The sequence below is a fragment of the Trachinotus anak genome, unplaced genomic scaffold (genome assembly GCF_046630095.1).
Source record: "Trachinotus anak isolate AG129_WGS33_773 ecotype Australia unplaced genomic scaffold, CSIRO_AGI_Tana_v1 ptg000001l, whole genome shotgun sequence".
NCBI classification, from domain to species: domain Eukaryota; kingdom Metazoa; phylum Chordata; class Actinopteri; order Carangiformes; family Carangidae; genus Trachinotus; species Trachinotus anak.
Window position 1 is genome coordinate 14,602,501 of NW_027273852.1, and position 27,423 is coordinate 14,629,923.

Genomic DNA, 27,423 nt, shown 5'->3' on the forward strand with positions numbered 1-27,423 from the left:
AGAAATGGAGATGGAAGATCCAAAAAGTATGTATAATATACTTAATTAAAAATTTTAGGCCTAAATGCTCAGCACAGTTCGAAGGGTTTACACCATGATCTTTTTTTAAAGTTTCAGATTTTGAAATGTGCAGTGCTTCACACCAACAGACTGTAAAACAAGCTTTACCACCTCTGCTAGACAACTTCCTGAGGCCACAAGTAATATACTCGAATTTGTGACCTGCAGAAAAAAAAATTATTAACCGCTAATGAGCCTGTGTCTGTTTACAGTAGGTCTGCAATGCTTGGTGTTTACCTTTGCTGTTTTGCACTCAATGTAGAGTCTACTTATACAGTGTATGTGTCTTCTATTTTCTTAAAACTACTTCATACTAACAATTACTGCTTTAGTAAATGTACAACGCCTAATCTCCATAAACCAGAAATATAAGCATGACAGAACGGTAACAAGCTGTATTGTTAAAACAGATTGTTGCATTTCAACAACGACAGTGATTTGTGAAAACAACAAACAATATATCCAATATTCTACTTAAATACTGAAAAAAGACTTTTTACTCTTTCTCTGTATCGTTCGTAACACAGTGATGGTTGAAGGTTCCAAACATTTGAACACCCAGAATTCCATAGAGCAGAAGAAAAAACAGCAGGAAGATAGATACACTCCAGATCTGTTCCCCGGATCGTCTGTGAAGCAGAAAAGTGACAAAAGACACCTGTCAGTGTCAGATTTATTATTGTACAGCCTTCTATAAAAATCGTGGAGACATGTAAGAGAAATGTTGATGAAAGTATAGTACTTCAGAATGTTGGTGATGCGGGAGCGAGGAAGCTCGAAGCGGAAGTAGATCCTGAAGGCCCGGATCATAATGAGTGCTCGCGGGATTCTCAACATTCCCCATGGAGACATCTGGTCCACAAGCTCTGCTATTTCAAACACCTAAAACAAACAAGAATAGGTTGTCAAGAATAAAAAGCTACTATATTAATACATTTTATGTCAATAAAAAAATGTAACAGTAATGGTAAATATTTTAATATACCTGCAGTACCAGTGACACCCAGATAAAAAACACCATGAATCCATCAAACATACACCAGCGATCTTTCACATAGGAGTTATCCCCCTGTGGAGAAGAACAGGAAACAGTGAGGGGAAAAAAAGGGGTAAACTAGAATTACTCCCTCGCAGTCATATGCCCCCACCAACCAGCCAAGTTGTAGGAGATAGGGTCACGATCTCCCCTCCTGAGTTACAGAATTGAATAATAGCCAGAGGTGTTTTTGCACAACATTAAGATGTCATAGTTAAGATGATCTTTCACCATTTGGATATAAAATGTTCATCCTTGCATCCAAGTGAATGCTTGGCCAGATGTAATTAAATTCCCTCTGGGCTTTCCTGAGACCACTGTGACCCTGACCTTTGACCTTCGACCACCAAATCTAATCAGTTCATCTTTGAGTCAAAGTGAATGATTGTGTCAAATTTGAAGGCACTGAAGGCACTACTGAGATATTGCATTCACAGTTTTGTGATGTGACTGTGACCTTGACCTTTGACCTTTGACCACCAAAATCTAATCAGTTCATCCTTGAGTCCAAATAGACATCTGTGCCAAATTCTAGTCGATACTGAGATATTGTGTTCACAAGGCCAAAACTGTATTATCTGAGGTCACAGCAACCTTGACCTTTGACCACCAATATCAGTTCATCCTTGAGTCCAAATGAATGTTTGTGCCAAAAATTAAAAAAGACTTAATAAAAAGAGGGAATACTTGGAAGAGCAGGGAATATGAACATGAATGAATGAACTGAGCATGAACACCATTATAATCCAAGGCCAGATTGTTCAAGAAAGCTGATGAATTCCAACAACTACAAAACATCCTGTGATGTTTTAAGGCTTTCATAATACTTGTCTTTACCATCAATCTGCCCATATTACGGGCTAACATCACCTTCTGAGAATCTGACACAAAAAGCTTTTACAGTGACAGAAAGCCTTTGTGTGAAAAAGTAATCACCTACCAATATTCAAGAAAAACAGCAAACAGAAGCCAAAATTGCCGTGCCCATTTGACAGGCTGACTACAATACTCCAACAGCCGTGTTTCCAATTTGATAAGACAAAAAATTATTAAACCCTGAAGTGTGAACAAACTAAAATGTCACAAGGCCAGCAAAAACAGGCATACTTGATTACCACTTAGAGAGAGAGAGCTCTTAGGAGGTCAGTCCTTCACAGCAAGAAAGACTGCAAATAGAAGGGTGTGTTCTGAAGCACTACAGATCAGGACCATGTTTGATTACACACTGACAAGACCAAGGCATGCAATTACTTTACCACGCTATGTGAAGCATTTGTTTTGTTCAGGTATTTTAAACAACTAGCTATGAAATACAACTTCCAAGTGTCAATCATACAGTTTTAGACATGATAAATGCATCCACTTTGCCACACTTTAAAATACAAACTTAGAAACTTAGAAATTCAAATGTGTCACATGTTTGTCATTTCGAGAAGCTGACATTCCTGACATTCACAGAAAAGCTACAGACAAATACTTTCCAATTTTACAGACAAAGAGGGCTTTTATCTACCTTCAAGAATTAGATAAACTAAATAAACAAAATATTGACAGAAAGACGATAAAATGTTCCAGTTTTTTATGCTTTTTTTCCCTTGTGGCTGGTGATTCTACATTTGTGTCCTCTTTGCCTCCCTGCTTGTTATCTTTGATTTGCCAATTAAGCTGTCCACACTTTTTATAGCAGTAATTATGGGCCTTTCATCTGCCAGCTGTCTGTTCCTGGATGCTTCTACAGAACATTATCTGTCCACCACAGGTTTTGAATTGTGTTGATTCATCTTAATTTACAGCTCAATACAACTGGTAAGGGTGAATTTCAAGTGTGAACAAAATCTGAGGTAGCACATGAAGGCCATACTACTAAATATTATTGACTTAGATTATGGACCGATATGAGGTCAGCATGGCTTCTAATATTTCAGTGGTTGTTAGGGCTACCCTTCAACTACTTACTATATTTTGCAAAAACTTGCTAAGGAGTTATGTTAAAACTGAATATGAGCTCCTCATGCAGTTTGCCTGTGTGAGAGGCTTTCCCTCCACTGTCTTCTGCCAACTTATACATAAGCTTTAATGTTGTTTTATGAATTCGTTCAGTGTGAAAGCCATGCCAGTGCCACATCCCATTTTGGCATTGAAAGGTTAGGCTAAACAGTCCTTTGTATAGAGTTTCATTTGGAAATACTCACAAATGCACAAAATCAAATATCTAATTTCCCCATCAGACAAAAACAAAGCAAAACAGCTGAAAACATTTACTTGCTGAAATTCATAAAATGTCTTAGAACTGTAAGAGCAGCTCCCTAATCACAATGAAACAGCATTTCCATTCCTTTGTTTGATCTTTTTGTTCAAGTTTCCCTTTGTGGTGTTGCATTGTTAAATATTTCAGTACTCTGCCATGGAAAGTATGTAAGGATGTGAATCATGTGACAATCTGTTCAAAAAATCTTCAGGATTCTGTCAGTAGGTACCTTGATGATTCCTCTGATGTGCATCTTGGCGATCATCTCGGCGGTGTAGAGGAACATGAGCAGTGTGTCCAGCGTGAATGTCACATACTGCAGAGGAGGGTAATGCTCAAATGTCTTGGGGGTGTTCATGCACACAGAGATGACACTGATGATGGCACAGGCCCGCAGCAGGGTGTGCACCCACTGCAGGGAGACAGCAAAAGAAGAACAACAAATTGCAATTTTAAAGGTCTCATATTCTCATATTTTTCATAAACTGTTTGTGTTTTATTTCAAGTTTTAATATCCATTAGAAGATATATTTGTGGTTTAAAGCACCAAAAACTAGCACCAACATAGCTTTACATCTCCTCTCTCGGGCCTCTCTCTCGAGCTCTAGCAACAACAGGTCGGAGAGTGACTGACTGTTTTCTGAGTGATCAAATAAAAATGTAGCAGATTTCTCACTCAGAGAAACCAAAGTCTGCAAAGTTGGATTCTGGGTCCAGGTGGGCGAGGCTTGGGGCATGGCTGAGGGCAGTGATTCCTTTGTTGTGACATCACAAAATTACAGAAGTCCTGATGGCTCATTTTAAGGCACAGTTTCTGAACAGGGGCTGTGTGCGTTTCTCAGTGGACTGAGCACTTTGACACTTTCATTAATATAACTCCTAGACCTGCTTTAAAATGAATACATAGAAATCTCACTTTATGCAATATGGGACCTTTAATAATTTGTTATGTTCTTTTTTGTCCCGTTTTTTGGATAGTCTTGCCCTATCTTTGAAACAAAAATTCAAGGGAAAAGCATAAGCAAATACTCCTTGAAAATACTAATAATATCAGGTATGAATGGAAGGGAGACGACATCACAGGATTTTATTGTGGTGTGCTAACTCAGACACACATGTTCAGTAAGCTTACTCACTGGTTTGTTAATCCAGAAGATGTCAGCACTGTCTGCAAGGGTCTCATCCGGCCCAAAGTCAGTCATGGGCTGGGCCTCGACCCGTGAGCTCTGTTTCCTCTTCAGCATGCTGGGGCTGGCCGTGCTATACAGAGAGTGGATCTGACAGAGAGAGGAAGGCGGACCACACAGTGACCAAAGCTAAATGGGGAATAGGGGAACACTCTGGCTGCATCCAAGTCTGGGCAGTGACAGTACCACTTTTTGTCCAATCATGTGGATAAAAAACTAAATAAATAAATTGAATATATGCTTATTGCAGCCCAGAGGCAAAGCAGTTAACTTGCCATACATGGCCACATTAACAGTAAGTGACTTTAAAAATATCAGTGCAAAAAATGGTTAAAAAAGGTAAAAAAAAAAAAAAGTGAATATAGCATTAAATAAGCTGTGTATCAGTAGTGGCTTGTGGGTGTAATTACAGGTAACATTAAGATTTAGTAAACTATGATGAGCATTCTGCAAAGTAAACTACCCTGACTTGAATTGCCAGAACAGAGGTGTGTACTTTAAAATTAAACATGTGTTGCATCATTGAATGGCCACCGTGATACACAACGTAGCACACATGGAACACAGGACGAGTGTATTCACATTGGAACAGCTCCAGTGACTTACCATTTGAAAAGATCAAACACGATCTTCATCGTATTGAACACCGAGGCGCCAGTAGATTAAGCTGTGTAACCTACTGTACAGTGTGGGTTGGTGTTAACCTGCAAATGTCCCTGTTTGTGTGTATGTTTGTGCGCATGTGTGTATGCAGAAAAAGAAAACTGTACAGGCCGTTTCAACTTAAGAACACAAGAAGAAATGACACTCTGAATGGAGACAAAGCGCACATACCAAAGGGAAAAGTAAAGCTGAAATTGCTCCAGCACTGCACATAACATGCGATCAGGCATACCCTGTAAATAACACACAACAGTTAGTCAACATTATGGCTTATATGGTGTACAGTACACTACCCACATCTACAGTACGCTCATAGAGACAGGAATGTCCACCACGTCTGACATCAAGGCATATATGCGACACACTCTGTGGGTGACTGAGGTGTTGTGGAAGAGGAAGATGGGGTGGAGCAGGGCCAGGGGACTCACTGTGAGGCTCCTCATTGGTGCGTTCATCCCCAGGTCACAGAGGGGTGGAGAGACCAACCAGAGAGAGAGACTAGAGATGCAAAAAGGAGAATGTCCTAAAGGCCTGGAGGTCCTGCGGCAGCAGTCAGTGAATGGTAGCAGTCATAAGTAAAAGTAGCAGTAAAGAGGGGTGAGAGAACATATTCAGAGGTGCTGCGAGGTGCAGCTGCAGAACACATCTATGCAATTCACCTGGTCCACAGAACATACATAAAACATATTTTCTCTCTTACCTCCAATGGTTTGTAGCTATGCAGATAGCTCATTATTTTAATTATATTTACAATAATATAATTCTAAAAGCAATATCCCTTTTATTCTAATCAACATATGACACTGCCAGACACAAGTTTCAATAAAAACTGTTAAATGTTATATCTTATCACATCATATCTTATTGCATCAAAGAGATATTTCTGTTGAAAAAATTTAAATTACATTTTTCAGTGCTGTGAGCACAAGCTAATTTCCATTCACCTTCATTTCACTGTGACAGAGACAAAAATCTATGAGAGATACCTCCGCAGATACAACTTGAACTATCTGGATGACTACTTAGGTATGTAAGACACTGTGCTTGGTAATTTGGGAAAACCAATCCTTCAAGAAAAATAACACTGACATATATTCAATAATTCCAGATAGTGAGGATGTAAAAATGAAACTACTGTAAATCACAGACTGAATTTGTTGATGTCTCTGCTCATATTACTGCCATCAACACAAACACAAATGATCTGAAAAAGGTATGTGCTCCCATCAATGAAATGTGCTAATATCACAAAGTGAAATCCAATAAGAGTCACAATGAATAGTCCCTGTTGAGAACGAAATCATGTATCAACTTTTACATTTTTCTTTTCATTTTTTTCTTTTTAAATCTTTTTTACAGAATAATTGACTTCAATAAATTAAATCTGAACCCTTAATGTTCTGGATTGACTGACATTTAACAATTTTAAAGTGACATCTTGCCAGAACCTTAATGATAAAAACATTTAAACCTTTTTAAAAGTAAAAAGAGACTAAAGCCCTCTTACTTAGGATGGGAATGCAGATAGAACAAAGTAACTGTATCACCCTTGTTTCCTTTTATGGTTTTGCCAAGAAAAGAAACTGTCCATCCTATAAACCCCATGTAGTTAGAAGCAATTTCCCAGTGTAATTGCTACACTTAACATATGCAGATGGAGACATGAGGAAGAGTGAAAACTAAATTACAGGGTCTAAGTGCTATTATGTGGGAGTATAGGTGGCAAAGACTGCAATTACTTTCCCATTTGGAGAAAGGACATGTTCCTCACGGGCAGGATGCGATCACTGGGCAGATTAATTGTAACTGTGAGTATTTGTTGGAGGCTGCAAACTTTCTTAACTGAAGTTGTGTTCTTAAAGAGGGCACAGTGGCAGAATCATCTTAATTACAACAGACAAGAGAAAGTTTGGTAGATGTGGGCAGCACATTGGTACAGTTCTTTAATTCTCCACCATAGCCTGGAGTGAGATTTAGCTATTCATAACTGGTAACTGGAATTTGCTGGAAGTTTATGAAAAGTATAAAGACATTTCCAAAGTAAATATGCACTTGAGATAGGTATACAGTGGCCAAATTAACATTAACATTAATTAAAGCTCCATCAAACAATATTTTTACATGAACAGTGGGTGTATAATGTGAAAGGTGCTTTTTGTGGTGACAAGTACATAACAAGTTACATTCTACTCCAGCAGTTCAGCCACCAATCATTATTGGCCGCTTTTCATTAAAAATATGTGATCAATAGATTGGAATTAATGCTTCTAGTCACTAATCACCTTAAAACCAATCAACTGTGGTCAATGCTCTGGTGTCTGCAGCTGAAAGTAGCACTGTGTGCTGTGTAGTGTAGTTCCGCCATGCTGGCAGGCGACAGGCCACCAAAATAAAACAACATGTTGGCCGTGTGAAACTTTTGCCGAGTGCATGAGACTGATATAACGTATCAGTCTGTATGTGTAGGTATTTTACACGATAAAATACCTCGTGGGGGAAAGGTCAAATACACACAGGGCTGCAATTACATTTGTTCCAATTTCAGTGCAGCCTAGCTGACTTGAAATCCTATTATTATCATTCATAATGCAACTGAGTTAATGTTCTGAGACATACTGTCTTTTCTTTATTAGACTATTTGCACTGTTTAGCCCATTAAATACGCTTAATAACTTTTTTCAGGCCGTTAATAATTGTGTTAATTCACATAAATTAACACATGTAATTAATTCATTATTTCACTGTGTAATTCAGTTGTCCTCACTGTAGGATACTTGTTGCATTGCTCCTGGGGAGTTTTTTGGTACTGCTCTGCTGAACACAGTAAAAGTATGTTGTTGACTGAGGATGAGGATGACTTTTTGTGGTCCTTTTATCAGGTTACGCTGCTGCCTGTTGGAGGTCCCAGTACACTACAAAGCTGAGCAGACTGACCAACTGCTAAACCAGCTGCTACAACAAAACACAAAAATTATCAGTATCGTCCATGGATCGGATGATCGGTATCAGCGGCAAAAAAAATTTGATCAGGGCATCCCTAGTCTTTTTGTGTGTTGCTTTGGATTTACAGCCCACAAATCCTGCAGATTTGCAGATCATTTAGCAGCATTTAGCAGGTAAAGAACGAGACAGCCAGATATTTCCTTCAGGACATGGTGGAGACCAAGATAGAGCTAAAATGAGCGTGAATATTCATGGTAGCTGGAGGCATGACTCCAAATTAATGTCACTCCATGTACGCTTGAAGTGTAACTAGGCAAGTGTTTGCAAGCACATTCACAAGGTAAACTTCATAGGGTGACAATATATATGTTAATGCTGTTTAGAACAAACTTGAAATCTCTGCTGTTTGGTGTTGGGAAGGGAGAATACAGTGGGTTTATCAGAGCTTTTTCACTGAAAGAAGCTGCCAACTGCATCAGAAAATGACCATGATGAAAGACGTGAAAATTAAACAAAAACAGTAAAACTGTGGGCTGTAAAACCAAAACAAATGCTACAGGCTTAATGAAGTCTGTAGCAGAAGGTGATAATTCTCTGTGAGATTGTCACTATGACCTTTCACATTACACAAAGTCATTTGATCCATTCTTCATATAAAAATATTGAAGGGAGCAGCTCTAAAATAGCAGAAATTTCTGGGTCTAACTTATCCTGACGTAGTATAGATGTACAGTATATAGATATTTAAGTATTAGGTTAAACATTGTGATTTTTGATCATGTCAATATCATTCAGCCCTGACTATTTACCGAATAATAAGGTTGTCAGAGAACAGCATGCATTTCATTCAATTACCGGTGTTATAAACAATTAATGTTGTTAAATAGCATTATTAATGAATAATGTTTAATTGGCATATTTGAATGTTGTCTATCAACATTCAAAACATTGCCGGTTGCAGTGTTGTTAGCACATGTCAGAGAGATTTTCAGATTTAAAACACTCCACAAGTTAATATTAACATAATCTTAATAAAAATCAATCAAATCAATATTGTTACTTTTGTGAAAACCAATGCCTTCACCAGTTAGGATATTTGAAGGCCCTACTATGGCTGATCCACCATGGCCTCGCAGGATTCAATGGGCAACTGTGAAATCCAGAAATCATTTGGGTAAACTGATCACCGTCGTTTACAACATATGACATTATGCACACAGCTGGTTTTCAATCAAGGAGCGTAGGCCCTCATCCATAAACCTGACTGAATGACATCGACCGAGCCAAGGTTACTATGGAAACGGATGAGAGCTAAGGTGCTACACTGGACAAAAGCAAGCTAAACACTGGAAGTAAACAAAAAATTTGGGCACGTATACGTTGTAAAAGAAGGTTATATGTTACGTGACAACCTGGCCACATGCTTTCACGGCAGATACACGACAGTATTTTTATCAAGGCCTGCTCCGGAGGATGAGAATCTCTCCACTTCCTGGAGAACCAACATGCTAGCTGCCCAGCAGCACCAAGCGTCGGTCGCATCCTTAAAGCATAACAGCTGCATGTCCAGTTACATACACGACGAGTGTTTTGGCTGAAAATATGCAAACACAGTGAATCACTTACGAGAGGAGGATTTCCCTTATCCGCCGTGTCGCGTCCTGTCCATGACATCAGCTGTTTTCCGGGTGTGCAGGGATCGTGTGGGAGAGTGCGGGAGCGCGCAGGTTGCATTCACATCCACAGTACCAGCGCTGGCAGCGGAGGCGCGCAGCCGTCTCCATGGTAACAGATCAAGGTCCCCAAGTTGCTGCATCACAACAGTCTCCTCAACACATTTATTTGCCTCAATTGTTTTCACTCGGTTTCGTATTGGGATGACACATTTATGGCAGACTACCACCTCAGTTACAACCAAAATGAGACACAGTATTTTCAGGAAAATACATCACATTTATTTATTTTACCTCCTCAAATTGCAGTCCTTCTGTATCATTAATCACTACAGGGTTTATCTGTAAATCTTTTATTCATTTATTTTATTGTTGATGCTATTGTTTCCTGAAAACAAAGACAAGTGAAACAAACTTTTTTATGAATGCATGTGGCTGAAGTCTCCATAAATTATTGATCTCAGTACAGTGTTGTCATCTCAACTCAGGGCAGTGAAGAGTCCCTGTGAGATAAAAGGTGCAACTTCCACATCAGCCTGCCGCTGTGTGCAGTTGACAGACTTTACCTTCCTTTGGCCTGGGCCTGTAACAGGGAATTAAACACTGCCTGAGTACAAAATGTCCAGGTAGTTGTCTGAGCATAGGCTTATATGTCACATCTTGACAATTAACCCTTTTTATGCTAAATGGGAAAATCATATAAAAGCATATATTAAAAACATAAGGAATCCCAAAAAAGTTTTAATTGTTTGGCAACAGTTGATTTGCATTTAGTAGTATAGATTAGATATATATATCTTCACCTGATTAGATATCTAATATCTAATCAGGTGAAGTTTGAGGTTTGCATCTCAGCCTTCATGATACCACTGGTGTAATGTATTTATTTTGCTGCCAAATGCAGCTAAATATTCAGTCAAAGACACTTTGGTCAAGTCACTGACCAGTCAGCCAATGGGTACACAGTTATATTTTGCAGAAAAGCCTCTGCTAATAAAGGGAGCTCTCAATAACCCGAGCAGCAACAGTGATTCTGCTGAGAGAAACTACTTAACAAACACATACATGAATGTTACATCTGAGGAGGTTGGGGCGGTTGAGGACATTCAGGTACCAACACAGTAATAAAATGCATGAATGAATCAGGTGATGTCATCAGTTAATAGCAGACTTTCTGACATTTCAGAGCGGGAGGATATAATACCACTAACAAAGCCCGGAGAGCCATCATGCACAACGCCAGGTCCTTGGAACTGGCAAAATTAGACAGGATGCAGCCATTGTTAATGTTAATCACACCTGTGCTTTTGTGCTACAATGTCAAAATGTCTGTTGTGAAAAAGCTCTGAACAAACACAGATTCAGTACTCTGCCTTAAACAATGATTCATTCAATCTTTACGGGCAACAGCAAACAGAGGTATTTTGCATTATAATCAAATGATTCCACAGTTTTACTAAAAGCCAACTTGGTCCAAACATTGGTCCATATTGGATTGCATTGCCTTGATTGAATGGCAGACAGTCTTTTGAGAATTATGGGAATTTCATTTTTGCATTCAAGTTCCAGATCAAAATTTGTAACATTAGTCTGGCAATGTTGTTTTGAGCACACTTCATTCTCCATTGCATATTGCTGTGACATATAGGCCCTTTTCACAGCAGACAGACACAGTAGGAAAAAAACATCTGCTAGCACTAATAATTGCTCTTTTCCATTCAGATGTCCCAGTAAGCTCTCACGGAGACAGAGTGACAGAGAGCCACCATGCACAATAACATAGGATCTTGAAGTCAGAGCAGCTAAATGGGATTCAGCCAACATTTTCACACCTGTGCTTTTCCTATTATGACAATTATGTCAAGCTGTCTTCTGAGAAAAAAGCCTATTAGGGGCAGGGATTGATTTTGGTTCTCATGTATTATTAACAGCATCAAAAGGAAATATAGAAACAAAACTACAGCACCACAGAGAAATCATCTGGACCACGGAGAGGGAAAAAGTTGAAAGAAAAAAAAAATCAGTCTGCTTCTAATTACATCTCAAACTAGTGACTTAAGTTTTCATTTTGGCAGTTTTCCTCACTCCAGCTCCTGCCCAGGACTGTGTCTGAGAGTCAAGACTAATCAAAGGCACTTGTATGGAGAGGACTGTTGGCCTCTGAAGGGACTGAGCCAGTTCAGGCCAGCCTGCTGCTCTTTCTCTCCTTCTCTTCTTTTCTTCTCCCTCTCACTCTCTCTTCCTGTCCTGTCTGTTTAAGGAGAGCAAGATTGGGAAATTCCTTCAAGCTACTTTACTTCAGGTTTCTGTGGGATTTAAACATGCACACTGAGGTTTTGGTACAGTCCATGTTAGTGCCGTTGTTTCTGATTCTGCTCTCTTCCGTGGAGGACACTTTGTTACAGTCGGTGAGGTGAGTTTCCACACAGCCTTGTTTTTTCTTGTTTATTTTGGGGTAGTCTGGAGAGCAAGAAGGAAGAGGGAGGTGCGGAGTTTTGCTGACAAAGACAACATTTGGAGAGCACAATGTTAAAAAGTTTAGGAGTGCCTATATATGTAGTTTGCACTTGCAGTTTTTTTGAGCAGTTTCTTTAGGCTGTTTCATTTGCCAAATGTCATAACGCTGCATGCCAAGTCACAGGGTAAAAGTCTGCTTCTTCTTCATTTTTATTGTTTGACGTTGCATAGCACTTTTAAACTTAGGGGTACTCATTTATTTTCATTTGGACACTTAGCTGACATGAAGTGTAACGATGTTATGACAGCCCTCATGCTAATAGGTTTGGTGCAAAACAAGTTACAGTGACATTTTGGCTGTGTCGGTACGTTCTACTGAGTCACAAACAAAATTAAAATAAGAGGAAAATCCAAAAACCTCATTTCTGCAAAAATCATCTTAGAAATTGTAACTTCTTCTACTATATTATACTTGCTACATGCTTTTTTTCTAAAATCAAGGATACTTAATCCTATTACTGTAAAAACCTTTAATTAAAAAAAAGTATTAGACTTGATCAGAAGTGTGAAAATGGAAAGAATGACACGAAGTAAGTCCCTGGACCTGGTTAAAAATATCAGTGTGAAAGATTGTTTCTGTTTATCTTGGCCTTTTACAGCAGAGCCCCTGTCAGCAGAACTGTAAATGTTGCCATGTGGATTTAAACTTAAGTCAGCTGCAGCGGGGGTGTTTGCTCCACGCAGGTGCACCATGCTTGTGTAATGATTATATTGTGTATGTCCTACTGTAAAGTGCATGGTATTTATTGGACAAACAGTGGTTAAACCACACAAGCAACAGTTCCTGAGCCTCAGCTTGATTACAATGTTTTCCTCTGTTTTAACTACACATATCCAAATAATCTCTCACTTGTTTGTTATGATATTAAAAATCATAGGTGTGAAATTGTCAGCAAGGATGGTTATGCTTTGTAACCTGAGGAGTGTTGCCTTCTCATCAGCCCTAAGGTACAGGGGACAAAAAAAGCCCAGAGGGACGACACAAGTTGAATTTTGCACATTGAAATTGGATGTGACATCATGTGCTTAGGTGCCAGACACCTTTTCCATACATTACCATTACGAAAATCCTCATCATCATCCTGATGTTGGCTTTTTTAATCTTAACAAATAAGATAAACTAACTGAACCACCCACAGAACAGTACAGGGGAAAAGGCTTATTTAATACCTTTTAAAGGTTGAAAAAATGGACAAGAAAATCAGATGAGAACAATACGGGCTCCTCTCTCTTTGATATTTCACACCATTTTTTAATGAGTTCAAAGTTCAAAGCAAAGCAGTGGCAATTGTAACTTTTAATCTGACTTTTTCCTTTTTCTCAATTTGCATTTCCAGAATTTGACTGGGTTTTTAGTCAGATTCAGTGATGTGAAAACATTTCTAGCTTTGTTTTGTTTTCCCATGATGTCTTTTCGATAAAAGCATGCATGTCAGTGTTCAGATGGCCATTAGCCTTTTTCAGTTTTGTTATATACTTGTTACTTCCTTTTTTTTTTTTTTTTTTTTTACAGAATTTGTGAATCTGTTTTAACTGGGCATTAACTGGGTTTCAGCTTTTAGATCCTTACTGTCAGCGTGGTTTGGCACATTTCTAATAGTAGGTTGCTCACTAAGCATACACACATTGTGGGTCCAGTTCTATTTTACAATTAATTAACAGTTCTCATGTTTTCATACTTTGATGCACTCATACACCCTCACCCAGTTATGATGATGAAGACTGTGATGATGAAGCTTTCACTCACTTAGGGTAGAATACAGCGTACTGATTGTTGTCAACATTTATGTTGAATCCTGTTTCTGTTCTAGCCCACTACAATGAATGACAACAACATCAAGCCCCTGCTATGCTAATTTATTACAGTGGCTGTGTATTATAACATACACCAGGGCACACACAGGGTGCACACAAACCATGCAATTTTTTCTTATTTCCCAAATGATAGAATGCCTGTTGCTCTTAGGTACAAGAGATTGATTTGAGCTAAATATACCACTATTTTTATCCCTCTGCATGAGCAGATGGGTCAGTTAAACCAACAAGGAGCACAAACTGCTCATTTACATTGCCAAGGTCGATGCCACCAAAAAAGCTGACCTAATGGAGAGTAGTTTGAGGGAATCTCTTCAGTGGTCTTCTCTGACTGAACCTTGCCATAGTAGAGGAACAATTCCCTGTGGGACTGACATGCACACAGTTGGCTTTTTGAGACTAGTTGGTAAAGTACATACATGGCTTGCTGAAACATAAGCGCCAGATTAAAAACAATGTTGTTGAGGCTACAATGCTGTGGTGCAGCCATTACTTGTCTGAAGACAACTTTAATCAGCCAAGTTGTTGTGAAACAAGTGGTAAAATTAGATGACCAAGCAGATGTCTCCTCAGTCATTAAGTAGCTGTGGAATATATCCTTTAAAATTCTGCATCAATTTGCCACCAAAATGTAAATTTATTTTCTGACACCATTAGCATTGGCAGTTATTCAGGCCTTCAGCACTTAACATGCCCCACTTTCTTAGCTTAACTAAGAAAAAAACTGCAGTAAGACAAGGCAAAAAAAATCAGATGAGATTCCAGGTTTCCAATGTCACGCTCCCTGTATCCCGGTTGGGGCAGTAAGTGAGACAGTGAAGCTTGCAAAGGGAAGATTCCCACCATCCTTGCCATCTTCTGGATTACATTACGTCAAATCCCATGTTGCCGAGGCCGAATCCTCCTGCAGACCAAACAACCCAGACAGCAGCAGTACAAGCTCACAGCAGATGAAGCAATCCTAATGAAGATCAGCTGAGGCTGGAGCAGGACAGGGCAGAAAGTGGAGGGCAGAGACAAGGTCATGTTTGATCACAGAAGGTCGTCTGATGTCATGTTGTCATAGTAAAGGACTGGAGCTCATTCTGATTAGCAGATATATTCAAAATTCATCGCTTCATTGCAATTCCTGCTTGACAGATGAGTTTGGTGAAGCCTAAAAGGCCATGAGCGGGTGAACCCTGTGTGAAATAGAACTTGTAAAACCTCCCCATGACACCTGGAACGCATACATTCTGTATTTGATTTTCCTGGGAGTGTCAGGAACATTTTATCTGATGATTGTTTGAAACGTGTCTACTGTTCCCCAAAACTGGACAGCTGGCCAACATCAAGAGAGGGCAGGAATAGAAAAAGAATGTCAGACAGCGCCCAAATGAAACAAACCTCACTGAGAGACCCCATGGAGTAAAAACGAAGCTCAGGAACAGCTGCTGAAGTCTGCTCCACATAAGGTGAAGCTGTTTCTGTGCAATTTGATCTATAAGCTTAATGCTCCACATTCTGTTTTCTGTGTGTGTGTGTGTGTTTCCAAGATGTTTTGTTTTTTCTTGACATAAACCCAGACGAGACATAAAACAACAACCCCTTAGGTTGTCTGTACACGCGCCTTATTAAGACCCATAATTACGCTTCACTGCTAGGCGACCTCTAGTGGCCATAGTAATTATGTCAGGAGCAATGGAGGAAGTCATGTGATGTAGCATATAGAGCAACAAAGTCCATGTTAGAAGGAGGTTGGGGTGGATGGATGGGTTGATGAAGCGCAGGAGTTTCATACAGGAGTTCGCTGTTCATTTCACATGAGAAACCAATATTGTTGCTTCTTTCCGTGACCCTCCTTCAACCTTAACCTGTTTATTACGCCTGTTTATTATCATTACTATGATTATGGTAATTACTAACAAGCCTAGACAGAACATATTGTAACTCAGACCTTTTCATAAACCTACCCAAGTAGTTTTTGTGCCTGAACCTACCAAAACCGGGACCATTTCACAACCATTTATTACTGTTTCCACATTATACGCTCCTTTTGGTTGTATCTATGGGTATGGACAAACAACCATATGATCCAATTGAAATTCAATTCCTTTGTATGTATTGCGCAAACTTGTATGTAAATGACAAAGAGACAGTAAAGCAATGATCCTGGCTTCACCTTGCAGCTAGAAAAAACACACGACTGGGTTTCTCAAACTTCTCCTCTGAAAGTGCTTCTGCTCAGCTGTGGTATTTTGTATTTCAAACAGACACAGGTGGTAGAACACTTGATCCTTGACCTCAGAAGTTTTCAAAGCTGCAGAACCACTGACCCTTCTTTCTTTTATCCCAGACAGGTGGGTGGTGTGTGTAAACTGTCCACAGAGTCATCCCTGCGCCGCTGCCGGACACCCGATGGCAAGATCTGCAGTGGGAGGGGCAAATGTGACTGTGGCACCTGCATCTGCACGGCCTCTGATCCGGGGAAGTTCTTTGGGCCTCGATGTGAATGCCACGACTGGGTCTGTGCTGCACATAATGGGAAAATTTGCAATGGTGTGTGTACAATGATAAATGTATACATATTGACACAACATAACTAGCTAGTTTGGGGTCATAGCAAAGAGTCAGAGAGGTAACAACATTGTTGTCTGTGCTTTTTCTGGCTTATTGTCCAATAACAGTTTGATTATCAAACTTTTTGCTTGATGTCCATCACATGAGTCTGCAGTTGTGTAAAGGCACACAGCTCCACATATCTAAAACTACTTGGCTGTGGTTATTGGTGATGGGTCAGTAAGTGATGTAGCAGATCTCTTCTCTGTGGTCTTACATCAGCGAAACTTGGCAAATGGACTCTCCAGCTGATGTTTGCCGTCTGTGTCAGCCAGGTGTTAGGAAGAATGAAAAGCTTAAGGCTGTAATTCAAAAACCTACTAAATGTATTAAAGCTTTTAATATCCCATTCGTTTGATATGATTTCAAATAAATAAACATGTACCTCACGGACTTGGAGAGGATTTAGAGTATTTTGGTTTCTTTCTTTTATTGCTGAATCCGAGGGGTGCGGTATTGTGTCTTTGAGAACCCATATCACTTTGGCAGCACTTCAAAGGCTTTTGGTGGTAATAGACAGCTGGTTGGTTCACATAATGTTACCGAGGCATTAGCTTTTGCTGGGAGGTACAGCTTTGAACTTTGCCTGTTGCCTGTAATTTTACAAGTTCTCAGGAAGAATACTTGAGAGGGCATCCACACACTCAACAAGGTGTTTGCACAATTTTCCAAGAACACAGACTATTTCTATGGAGAGAGTAAAGGACTTGGTTGGTTACTGAACAGGCTGGACATAATCAGATGATTTATTAGGTACACCTAGCAAAAACTAATGCAGTCCTGCAGTAAATCCTACCTTCATCAAGGCTACAATGGTCACTTTTTGTTTAAAGTGTTTTAGTTATAGATTTAACTGTGGTGTGTGATGTTATTTTTGTTAAGACTGGTTGATCTGACCCTGTTGTCAGTGTTATCATCTATTCTTAAGTCATTGCTTTGGTTTGGACTTAGCAGACATGTATTGAGGTGCTTACCCTGGAGGCTGTGACAGAGGTTGATCCCTGTATGTTGATGTAAGGAAAAAAAAAATCATCATCTTTGTGTCCTCTGTGGTCACTGGGCTATGAGTGTCAGGGTTTGATGGAGCATCCAGAACAGGTCTAATGGAGATATGTGTGCGTGTGTGTGTGTGTGTGTGTGTGCGTGTGTGTGAGGGGTAGAGTGATTTATTTGGGTAGACAACTTGGCTGCTGTGAGGAGCTCATTATGGTTCAGCAGTCTAGAGTGAGAAGGCCCTGCTTCAGCCTGATAATGGGGTTTCACTCACTGGTACGCAGTCTGCAAATGGAACCTAGATGTATCAGAAAAGGAATGGGTTTTAACACCCAGACACACACTGTACACACACACACACAACACTCATGTGCACACACAAATATGCAAAACCAGCCACATACTCACACAGTCATATGTCCATGTGCATATAGGGTCCAACAATTATACTCAAAGCATATTGAGAAGAATACACCCCCCCCCCAACCCCATTGCTCAATGGCCCATGCAGTATGCATGGTCTGCTGTCTGAGATCGGCAGCCAATTTCTCTCCCCGCGGCTCCCTTATCACTGCCTCTCACAACTGCCCACTGATAAGATCCAATAGATTTTTCTCCTTAGGGATAAACTGTGTGTTTTTCCTTTCCAAAAACATTAGCTTTTCCAGCATTGACTTGTTCTTTTACCTTGGATGGCATTCATCAGACAAACACAGGCTCTGAATTAGCACATGCCCATCCTCTCAGTCAGAGCAACAAGTCGAGCTAGACATAGAAGCTGAGGATGATACATTTGATGAATTTAGGTCTGAGCAATATAGCAATATAAATCAAATGACATTCTTAAATTACTGATTGAAATGTTATCAATGTTGTTGTCTTTTGTCATGTTGAAGAATGCCCAGATGAAATAGATCAATTTGATTCCAGCTCCATTTATTTTCATTTGATTTTATTTCATTTTACTGTGTAGGGCTGTACAGGGAATGCTACTGTCACCACAGAGCTAAAACACCCTCAGCCTGAAACAAGATCCTGGTCCTTTGTGTGGGGATATTGCATGATATTTCCTTTTGTTGCACAGGTTTCTCATGGATGCAATCAATAGAATAATGCAAGTGAACTGAACTGGAATGAAGGCAGGCTACTATAGAAGCATATGGGAGCAGCTCATTTACTAATCTGAGCAATCATATGTTCTTGTTATGTGCTGCATTATTTTCACCAGAATAATAGTTGCAGGGATACTCCTTTTTGTCATTTTGTTATCCAGTACATATTAAAAATATTACCAGTTACCACTACAACTGAACATAACTTATTGTAGACATTATACAGGAGACTTCTGTGTTTCTATATCAAGGACATCAAGGATATCACACTTTGAAATGGGGAATTCACAGTGGTACATGAATTGTGTGCATGATGACTAATGCAAAGTGATGCTTTGAATTGATTGGGCAGCAGGATGGCAAAAACCATTCTGGGTTATTTCATGGTATTCTTTTTAATACTATGGCTAGTGCAATGGTACACTAAGTTACCTAAGTTACAGCAATACTGCACATTATCCCATGATGAAAAAGATAATACCACCCATTCGATCACAATACAAAGCAAGGTATTGTAATAGACCTAAAAAATCTTGGGTGTTAACTTTCTTGGATTTACACAAATACTGGTGCTTTCATTCACATGTTTTTCCTCCGTCTGGTACATCCCATATTGTAGCAGAGCAGCAGGACGATGACCTGGACTAACATCTGTTCACCAACTGTGCAAAAACCTTCCCTTTCATGTCAGTCTGCTGTTTGTTATTGACTGTGTTTGAACCTTTGTGCTCTGTTTCCTCTGTCCCATTTGGACAATAAGCCACAGTACATGAGAAACAAAACCTTTGATCATTTCTGAAGTTTTCAAGAAGAATATTTAACCCTGTTTTTGATTGTTTGAAAGCATATTAAAATCAAGTTAATGTTTGTGTAATTTCTGAAAGAACTCCCCAGGTTGTCATAAATGAAGGTCAACGTGTCAAAGTTTCCGTTCTCTTTTTTCACAGCCTTCCCCCTTTTCTTCCCTCGTTGAATGAGCCACGCAGGATTGCTCTCTCCTTACTTCTGCTCTCTCCATCTCTCTCACTCTCTCTCCATGCAAAGTGTTTTGTTATGGTTTGAGTTCAGACAGGCTGTGCCTCTCTGTGATTTACTGTATGGTCTTTTTCCGTTGTCAGAGACACAGAGGGTGGCCCAGGGTGCAGCAGGCTTGCATTGTGCCACTGATAAAACACTGTGTAATCAACTTGTTAGTAATTACTGTTACAGCATTGAGTAGAATAACATTATTATATCAAGGCTGAACCTCTTAGTGAGCAATCATCTTTGAGTTCACTTCTAATTGGAATAAAATGAATCATTTACTCGAATTTTTCTTTATCGAACACTCTTAATACAGCAGTGCAAAATGTTTGATCAAACGTGGTTCTCTCCACATTTCTGGTAACAGCTACCATCCCCCCAGCCACTGGTGTGGATAGAGGCAGAAAGCCAGGCAGCAAGTCTGAAATCCAGAACAATCTGTAACCTTCTGCTGCTTTATGATCATGATTCTGACTTTATCATATGTGTGTCCCTCTCACCCTATCTCAAAGCAGCAGTTGAACTGGGGCAGTGCAAGCATGAGAGCGAAAAACCTTTTCACCATGCCCTGATTGATGGTTGTTTCGGGGGGTTTTTTCTGTCAGAAGGCATTTTAGCCTCCCTCTCGCTCTCTCTTTCTCTCTCTCTTTCTCTCTCTCTCTCTCTCTCTCTCAGGCTATGGGTTTTCAGAGCCTCTGTTCTTTCCCTGGCTCAGCCCCTAGCCTCTGTGCCCCTTGCCAGAGTCAGAGAAGATCCCACCCAAGGGGGTTTTATGTCAGCAGCACATAAGAAGCCAGTGCTGTTCCAAATCAACTCCACCAGATGCACTTTTCCGTCAGTATTACGTAAGCTCATGAAGTAAGTTCCAATATGCACACATTATAGACAGATGACATAAACTAATCACAGGAACAACTCAATAATGGTAGGCTGTCCAAAGTGACTAATATGTTTGCATAATGCATGATTTCTGTTGAAGAAAAAAAGACAGCTTATATAGACCCACAGTGGAATGCTGTCTTTGAGCCATTACAGCCCATTAAACTGTTCATCTCTGTAATTTTTTTTTTTCTAGTACATATTTTTGATGTGCTCTTACTTAGATATTCTGAGCTTTGCTAGGCAGTGTGTTGTGTGGTGAGTCACCTAATGATTCCAGCGTGGGTTGCAAGGAGAAAAAAGCCTCTCAAGTCTGTTTGAGTCCAATAGTAAAAGGCAATTTTGACCCAGAAGCTGGGAAGAAGTTTTTCTACATTGCTGTGATTGGTAATGCTTTAGATTAAGGCTGACAACATACAGTGTAACTGTTACATGCTGTTACATACTGTCACATACAGGGAAACAAGATGAGAAGTCAGGGAATAAGGTGGTAACAATCTGGGAACTTTATTCCAGTACTTCACACCTTGTTCCCTTGTATTTTGCAGGTTGTAATCTAAAGCACTAAAATGGGATCCTGGCCAGAGTGGGTTTAGAAAAAAAAAAATCTTTCGAGGTATTATGAAGTTATGAATTCACCAAAGTTGACAATTGAATGCCTGGGTGGAGAACGGTAGAAACTAGAAGGATGAAAGCAGGAGTTCCTCGTCCCAAGGACAGCACATGCAGAGAATGAGTTATTACCTGAGACAGGTGTCTCCTAGATCTTTTCCACCGAACACGAGCTGACGTGCTGTCGTTTCACGCTTCACAACCCACAGGGAGAGGAAAGCAAGGAGGAATAATTACTCACTGAAATGAGTATCATGTTAGGGAGAATGGGATCCAAACAAAGTAAGTGGGGAAATGTCAAATGGAGAAGAAACGTCAAATGCAAGTAATAAATGAGCTTCAGACAGTCTGAGGGAGTTTTTGGATTTGCAATGTTTAATGTACGTTTTGCCTTATAGGTTTGCTTATGTCTCAGAATAGCACTAAGATTGACTCAAATGTAAGTGATATTAGTGTTTTCTATTTACAGAGAGTAAATAACTTTTGGCATATACATTTAACTAGTAATTATTGAAGATTGCTGAATTATTGTGTCCCATACAAACCTATGTCCTTGTTTATCTCCCTGTCAATATTATACCTGGTTAATCATTACGCAGGAGCATGTTAAATTCAAATCCAAAATTAGCCCGCTGTATGAGTCACCATCCTCTCCTTGTCAGCAGTTAATCATGGTAACGCCACATCACCTGTTGATGCGCCATCTCTCTCTGACCTCCATTGGATGTATCTGCGCACTGGTCGAGACCTGATTGGCTGGGCGTGTGTGTGTCTGTCGGGGGAGTGTAGGAAGGACCCTGACACCCCAAAGCAACAGAGAATTACGGCTCTGGGAGCACTAGGAAAGATAAACAGTCAACAGACAGCCACCTTCCCACACACATAAACTTTCGCCTAGCAGACACAGAGGGGCTGTTTCATATGTCAGAGTGATTGTCAAGCAGAGATTAATGGGGGGTAGTGGGTGGCAGTGACTTCGTCATAGTCTGCTGAATTAAGTTGTAGAGACTTTAATCTAATTCAGTTTTATGGGTAGGCTATTGTGTGGTAAAATACAAAAATAAATAAATAATTTAAATGACAAAAAAGAATAAACACATTCAGATTATCCCCATAAATCTGGGCCTGAGTGTAGCGGTAGAATTGTAACAAATGTACAGTGTGTTTGGTCTTGGTGTTTGCACTTTAAGATGCAGTCTGACAGTGTCAGCAGCCAGAGGGCTACAGTAAATCTGGATAAGAAAACACATCTAGTGCAGAAAGCAAGTTTATCCAACCTATGTACTCTGACAAATCTAACAAATTTTGAACTTTGATTTTTTTTTTTTTTTTTTTTTTTAATCTCTTCATAGATAAAGGTACTGTTGTCACAGTTGTGTTCATAATGTAACTGCATTTCTTATAAAGAAAGCAGAAAGTAAAGTCTACTCAGAGTATCTCAATTTTAACAGCTTGTGTGGCAACAATAATATGGAAGTTTGAGATTTTTTTTCAAATCCATTTATTTTCCTCAAAATCACATTGTCTCTGTGGTGCAGCTTTCCTTGAAATGCACTTTCCATATTCTTCTCTTCCTCGTAACCGTTCCCGAGTGTCCCCTGAGACGTATCGATAATGAGAAGAGACAGGGGACTTGCCTGCTGTTAATGACTGATGGATAGTCCTTGAAAAGGACACCACATTTAGATGATGAACGAGTCAGGAAAATGATTGAGTGTGACATACAAGGCCCCTTGCTGCTAAATGCAATAGGACCAACATTTATAATAACTTGTCAACAGCCCTCATTTGCATCACATGATTCCTCCTGTTTCTCATATTGCTCACTGTGGCCAACAGAACGATGAGAAATAGTGACGCCAAACTGCCTATGTAGGTCCCCTCAACACTAAACAAGGTATTTCTCTCACTCAGTGCCTGATGTGGAAGCCAGTATATCATCCTGAAATGTAACAAAAAAGGTTGGTATTGCAAATAAGACTGAAAAGTAAAATGGTAACATGGTGCCGCCTGCCTGCTTGCTCTCTATATGTACATTTATGCATCTCAGGGGGAATGTAGAATAGTTCACATCCATTAAAAAGAGTCACTTGGGAGTACAATGGGTCTGTTACAATAATTAAGAGTCAAGGGTCAAATGAATCCTATAGCTCTTATTCCTGTACTCTCCTGCTCGTGCAATGCCATCACATTCATTTAAGAAAACACTTATGTGTGTCCTTGTGTTCCTATTTGAAACACTAGTGATGGGTGTGCTTTTCAGAACTGAATAAAGAGCATGTGGCGTGTTGTGTTTCCCTTTAGACCGTGGCTACTGCGACTGTGGGACGTGTGAGTGTGATGAAGGCTGGTTCGGAGATGCCTGCCAGTTCCAGGAAGAGTGTGACCTACCCAGCAAGAAGAGCAAAGAGCTCTGCAAGAATCCACAGGGGGTGGTTTGCTCCAACAGAGGTAATGCGACCACACATGCGTACCCACACACACATATACAAACAACAATTCTTAGTGCACTGTTGCAAGAGAGTACACTCAAGCACGAACAAAAGCCTGTGTCACACAAACAACCAGCATTGCTTTTTTACAGACACAAATGCACAATATACACACAACAGTGTATATATTTTGTACACAAAATAGCAGTTTTAGTATTTTGCTTTTGGTAACACTTCCCAACAATGAATTTTTATATTATATATAGTCTAATCAACGGCTTGAGCTAACAGTTATTATAAATGCTTTACTGAAGAGTAGTAAGCTAGCTAAGCTTAATAAAGGCACGTTTGTCAGGTTGCAAACTCTAACTAAAGATGAGGTTTCTTATTATAAAGTCAAAAACACCTGATTTTGGCAATGCCTTACTCACTGTCTCATAAGTTTGTTCTCGTAAGTTTGTATGAGTATGAGTTTGTTTTTATTAAGAACTTATACTATTGGCAACCAAAACAGTAAAGTGGCAATACACATCTTTCCCCCCTAGCGTTTCCAAGTAGTACTAATTTTGCTGCTTCTTGCTGTCACACAAAAATAAAATATAGCGTGATTCACCTCTGTTCTTAGAAAGGTCACTACCAGGAAACGCATTTTTGGTTAGGTTTATCAAACGTACAATGAATAGTTTGGGCTCTTTCTGCTAGCTGGGAATCCCGTGGCATAGTGAAAGTTTGGCTTATAAGGGAACCAATCTAAATGTCGATGGTGTCATCATTCTGTATCCATTTCATCGTGGAATCAACATTCACTTCATAATGATAGGATTAAACAACAAAAGTTACTATAATTATTATTAACCTTAATAAAACCTTTATTTACAACTTATATCCTCCTGTAAGGTCCATTTCAATCTGTTAAGGCAGATACTTTTCTCTCTCTCTTTGCTCTCACATATATCTATCAGCACTAACAATTTCTCTGTCACGAACACAGGTAGATTAATACATTTGAATAAGCATCATTGGGAAGATTGACATTTTGAGGTAACAGTAGCGTGAGTAAGTATTGATAATTCACTTTGGTCTTAAATCTCACAAGCTAGAGCATATTTGATGCACACAGCCCCAGTTTGTGTTTATCTCTGTGGACACATGATTAAGCATTAGCACACCGAAGACTCACAGTGTGAGGTGATGTCTGGGCTGAGGTTGTTTTCCACACACTGACAGCCCCTCATCCACCTGGGCTTAACTTCACCGCTGGCCCGCAATGCCTCCAGCTAAATGAAGGATAAACGTGTATCTGTGTGTCCGCATGTGAGCTTGTGCGTGTCTCTGAAAGCATGTACTGTACAGTATGTGGCCTGTTTGAGCATGTAGAATTGCAGATTTATTCGCAGCATGTAGTTGTCTAGCCTTCTGTCCCAGTAGCGCATCATTTGAAAAGCCCCAGCAGACAGACACGCACATGCACACGCACACACACACACACACACACACCGACACACCTGCTCCACCTTCAGTAGTCCGACACCACTCAGTTGGGCACATGATGCACAGACGGTGCCTCGAGTACTCATCTGCAGCCGAGCTGGGTTCTTGGTCTTACAGTGCACTGCATCAAAACATGCACACATCCTCCCACACGACACACACCAACAAATTTTAACCTGAAACTGTGTCTAAAGCTGTTATCCTCCATAGGCACCTGCCACTGCGGTAGCTGCATGTGCGACAATAAGGATAACAGGGGTCTGGTGACAGGACGTTTCTGTGAGTGTGACGACAACGAGTGTCTGGATGAGGACACCGGAGAGGTGTGTGGAGGTATGCCTCACAGCCCGTCTCACACTTTCACTCCTCCCCGTAACAGCACAGGCACCTTAGTTTAACATATGGTTATTCAAGGGCCTCCCCATCCTTGTCACTCTGTTTTGGCTGACTTATTGCCTCATGTGTTAGCTGCTGTCATACCGACAGGAGTAGCTCTATATTTGAATGACTGCTTAAAGGAATACTGCCACAATTTGTTGATTTGCTGTCTGAAAATTTGAGAACATTGATGTCGATTTACTGTGTCGTTAACCCTTCCAGCAATTGTTCAGTCATTGCTAGTGATAGGTACTATATCAGAGTTTACTGTCTGATTCTAATTGGCTTTAATTGGAAAGTGAAAGATATGTTTAAAAAAACTAGATAAATCATAAATCTTACCTTTAATTGTGAACTAATGGCTACATGGTTAGCCTTCGCCCCAGTATTTTTAGTTAGCATGACATTATGTATGTAGCCATGAAACACAAATTAATAATATTTTTACAGAGTTCTCATTTTCAGACAAGTCAGCTAGAAACATTAAAGAGTCTGCTAGACACAGTTTCTAACCCGCTAACATTTATCAATTTCTGGTAAGTTAGCTAGCTAACTGGTAAATGAGCTAGCTAGATGAGAGAACTAACTATTAAACCTCCTGCACAGCGTCAGTTTGTTCTGGTTCACACAAACATTATTTCCCACATGTAGCCCTGAATGGCCAGACTCTGAACCAACATAATGCCCTTTATACAATTTGAAATGAGAAAAGACGTCAGCCGCACATGTCCATGAAGGTTAATTGGAAATTAGCATAGTTTGACCTGTCGTGTCTCCTGCACTGATGGTGGTATACTCTAATCTGGGCTCCCCACAGGTTTTCTAGTGCCTGCTTGTCTGTGTTCATTTGCCATTTATAATCCAATTCTGAAAAACAAATCATTGGGTTTGCTTATAAGACTTTTGTGAGAAATAACATCGGTCATCGTCTTCATTTGTCAATTTTGGCAAGCAAAAGAAATAAATGCACACAAACAGATAGTACAATTGTGTTTGTATTATTATTTGTAAACCATGTGACACAAAAATATGATTAAAGAAATTATCATTTTGGGAAAAAAAAGAGGGCCGCTTTTCTGGTTTGGGTTAGCAAAAAAAAAAAAAAAAAAAAAAAAAATTGAGATCTGTGGTATTTTTCTATATCTCTTTTAAAATGCTAACACCTGTACATTTGAATGAGTAAGAATCTGTGAAATCTGTTTAAACAACTGTCAGTCTGTAGCACCAGCTGATCAGCTGTTGCATGTGTGCTCTGATCTGCTTCCAGGCCATGGCCAGTGTTACTGTGGAAACTGTTACTGTGCTGCTGGTTGGCATGGAGACAAATGTGAATTCCAGTGTGATATCAGCCCATGGGAAAGCAAGCGGAGATGTGCATCTCCAGATGGCAAGATCTGCAGCAACAGAGGTCTGTTTACCTGCTTCAAACCACTATACATCCCCAGTAGTCTGGAATCCTATTTTAAAATTATTGTTTTATGATTAAATTATTATAGTAAATCTTAAATGCAATACTATCAGTATATATTAAATAAATATAAGATGATAAAATATATGATATATATTTAGAAAATCTATATTTTTTGCAACATTCAGTATGTGGATGAAAATATTATCATTGATGAACAAATCAGTTTATTCTTGAATGATTAGTACGGCCAAGTACTTCTATGTTTGCCTCTACAGCCTCAAAACTCATTACAAATCACCTTATCATAATTACAATTTCAGTGGAATGTTGCTTGGAAACGGGAAAAGGGTTA

The 27,423-nt window shown here is 39.7% G+C and overlaps 2 protein-coding genes across 6 annotated transcripts in view; one reads left to right on the forward strand and one right to left on the reverse strand.

The window, feature by feature from the left end:
• nalcn (sodium leak channel, non-selective) overlaps positions 1-9,899 on the reverse strand; it is a 68,726-nt gene extending 58,827 nt beyond the window's left edge. The window contains exons 1-8 of one of the 4 annotated variants that reach the window (XM_071479490.1): positions 9,764-9,899; positions 5,623-5,734; positions 5,366-5,427; positions 4,481-4,621; positions 3,574-3,756; positions 1,046-1,129; positions 803-942; positions 561-689 (exon numbers count right to left, since the gene is read on the reverse strand). In XM_071479490.1, coding sequence (XP_071335591.1) covers positions 561-689; positions 803-942; positions 1,046-1,129; positions 3,574-3,756; positions 4,481-4,621; positions 5,366-5,407 — 719 coding nt within the window. In that variant the 5' untranslated portion in view covers positions 5,408-5,427; positions 5,623-5,734; positions 9,764-9,899. The remainder of the gene's footprint in view (positions 1-560; positions 690-802; positions 943-1,045; positions 1,130-3,573; positions 3,757-4,480; positions 4,622-5,365; positions 5,428-5,622; positions 5,735-9,763) is intronic. The other 3 variants (XM_071479499.1, XM_071479507.1, XM_071479479.1) reach the window with 3 other exon arrangements.
• Positions 9,900-11,886: 1,987 nt separating this feature from the next.
• The window catches only part of itgbl1 (integrin, beta-like 1), a 42,237-nt gene continuing 26,700 nt past the window's right edge, over positions 11,887-27,423 (forward strand). Inside the window, exons 1-5 of one of the 2 annotated variants that reach the window (XM_071479636.1) lie at positions 11,887-12,223; positions 16,478-16,680; positions 23,664-23,810; positions 25,493-25,615; positions 26,928-27,068. In XM_071479636.1, coding sequence (XP_071335737.1) covers positions 12,132-12,223; positions 16,478-16,680; positions 23,664-23,810; positions 25,493-25,615; positions 26,928-27,068 — 706 coding nt within the window. In that variant the 5' untranslated portion in view covers positions 11,887-12,131. The remainder of the gene's footprint in view (positions 12,224-16,477; positions 16,681-23,663; positions 23,811-25,492; positions 25,616-26,927; positions 27,069-27,423) is intronic. The other variant, XM_071479626.1, reaches the window with a different exon arrangement.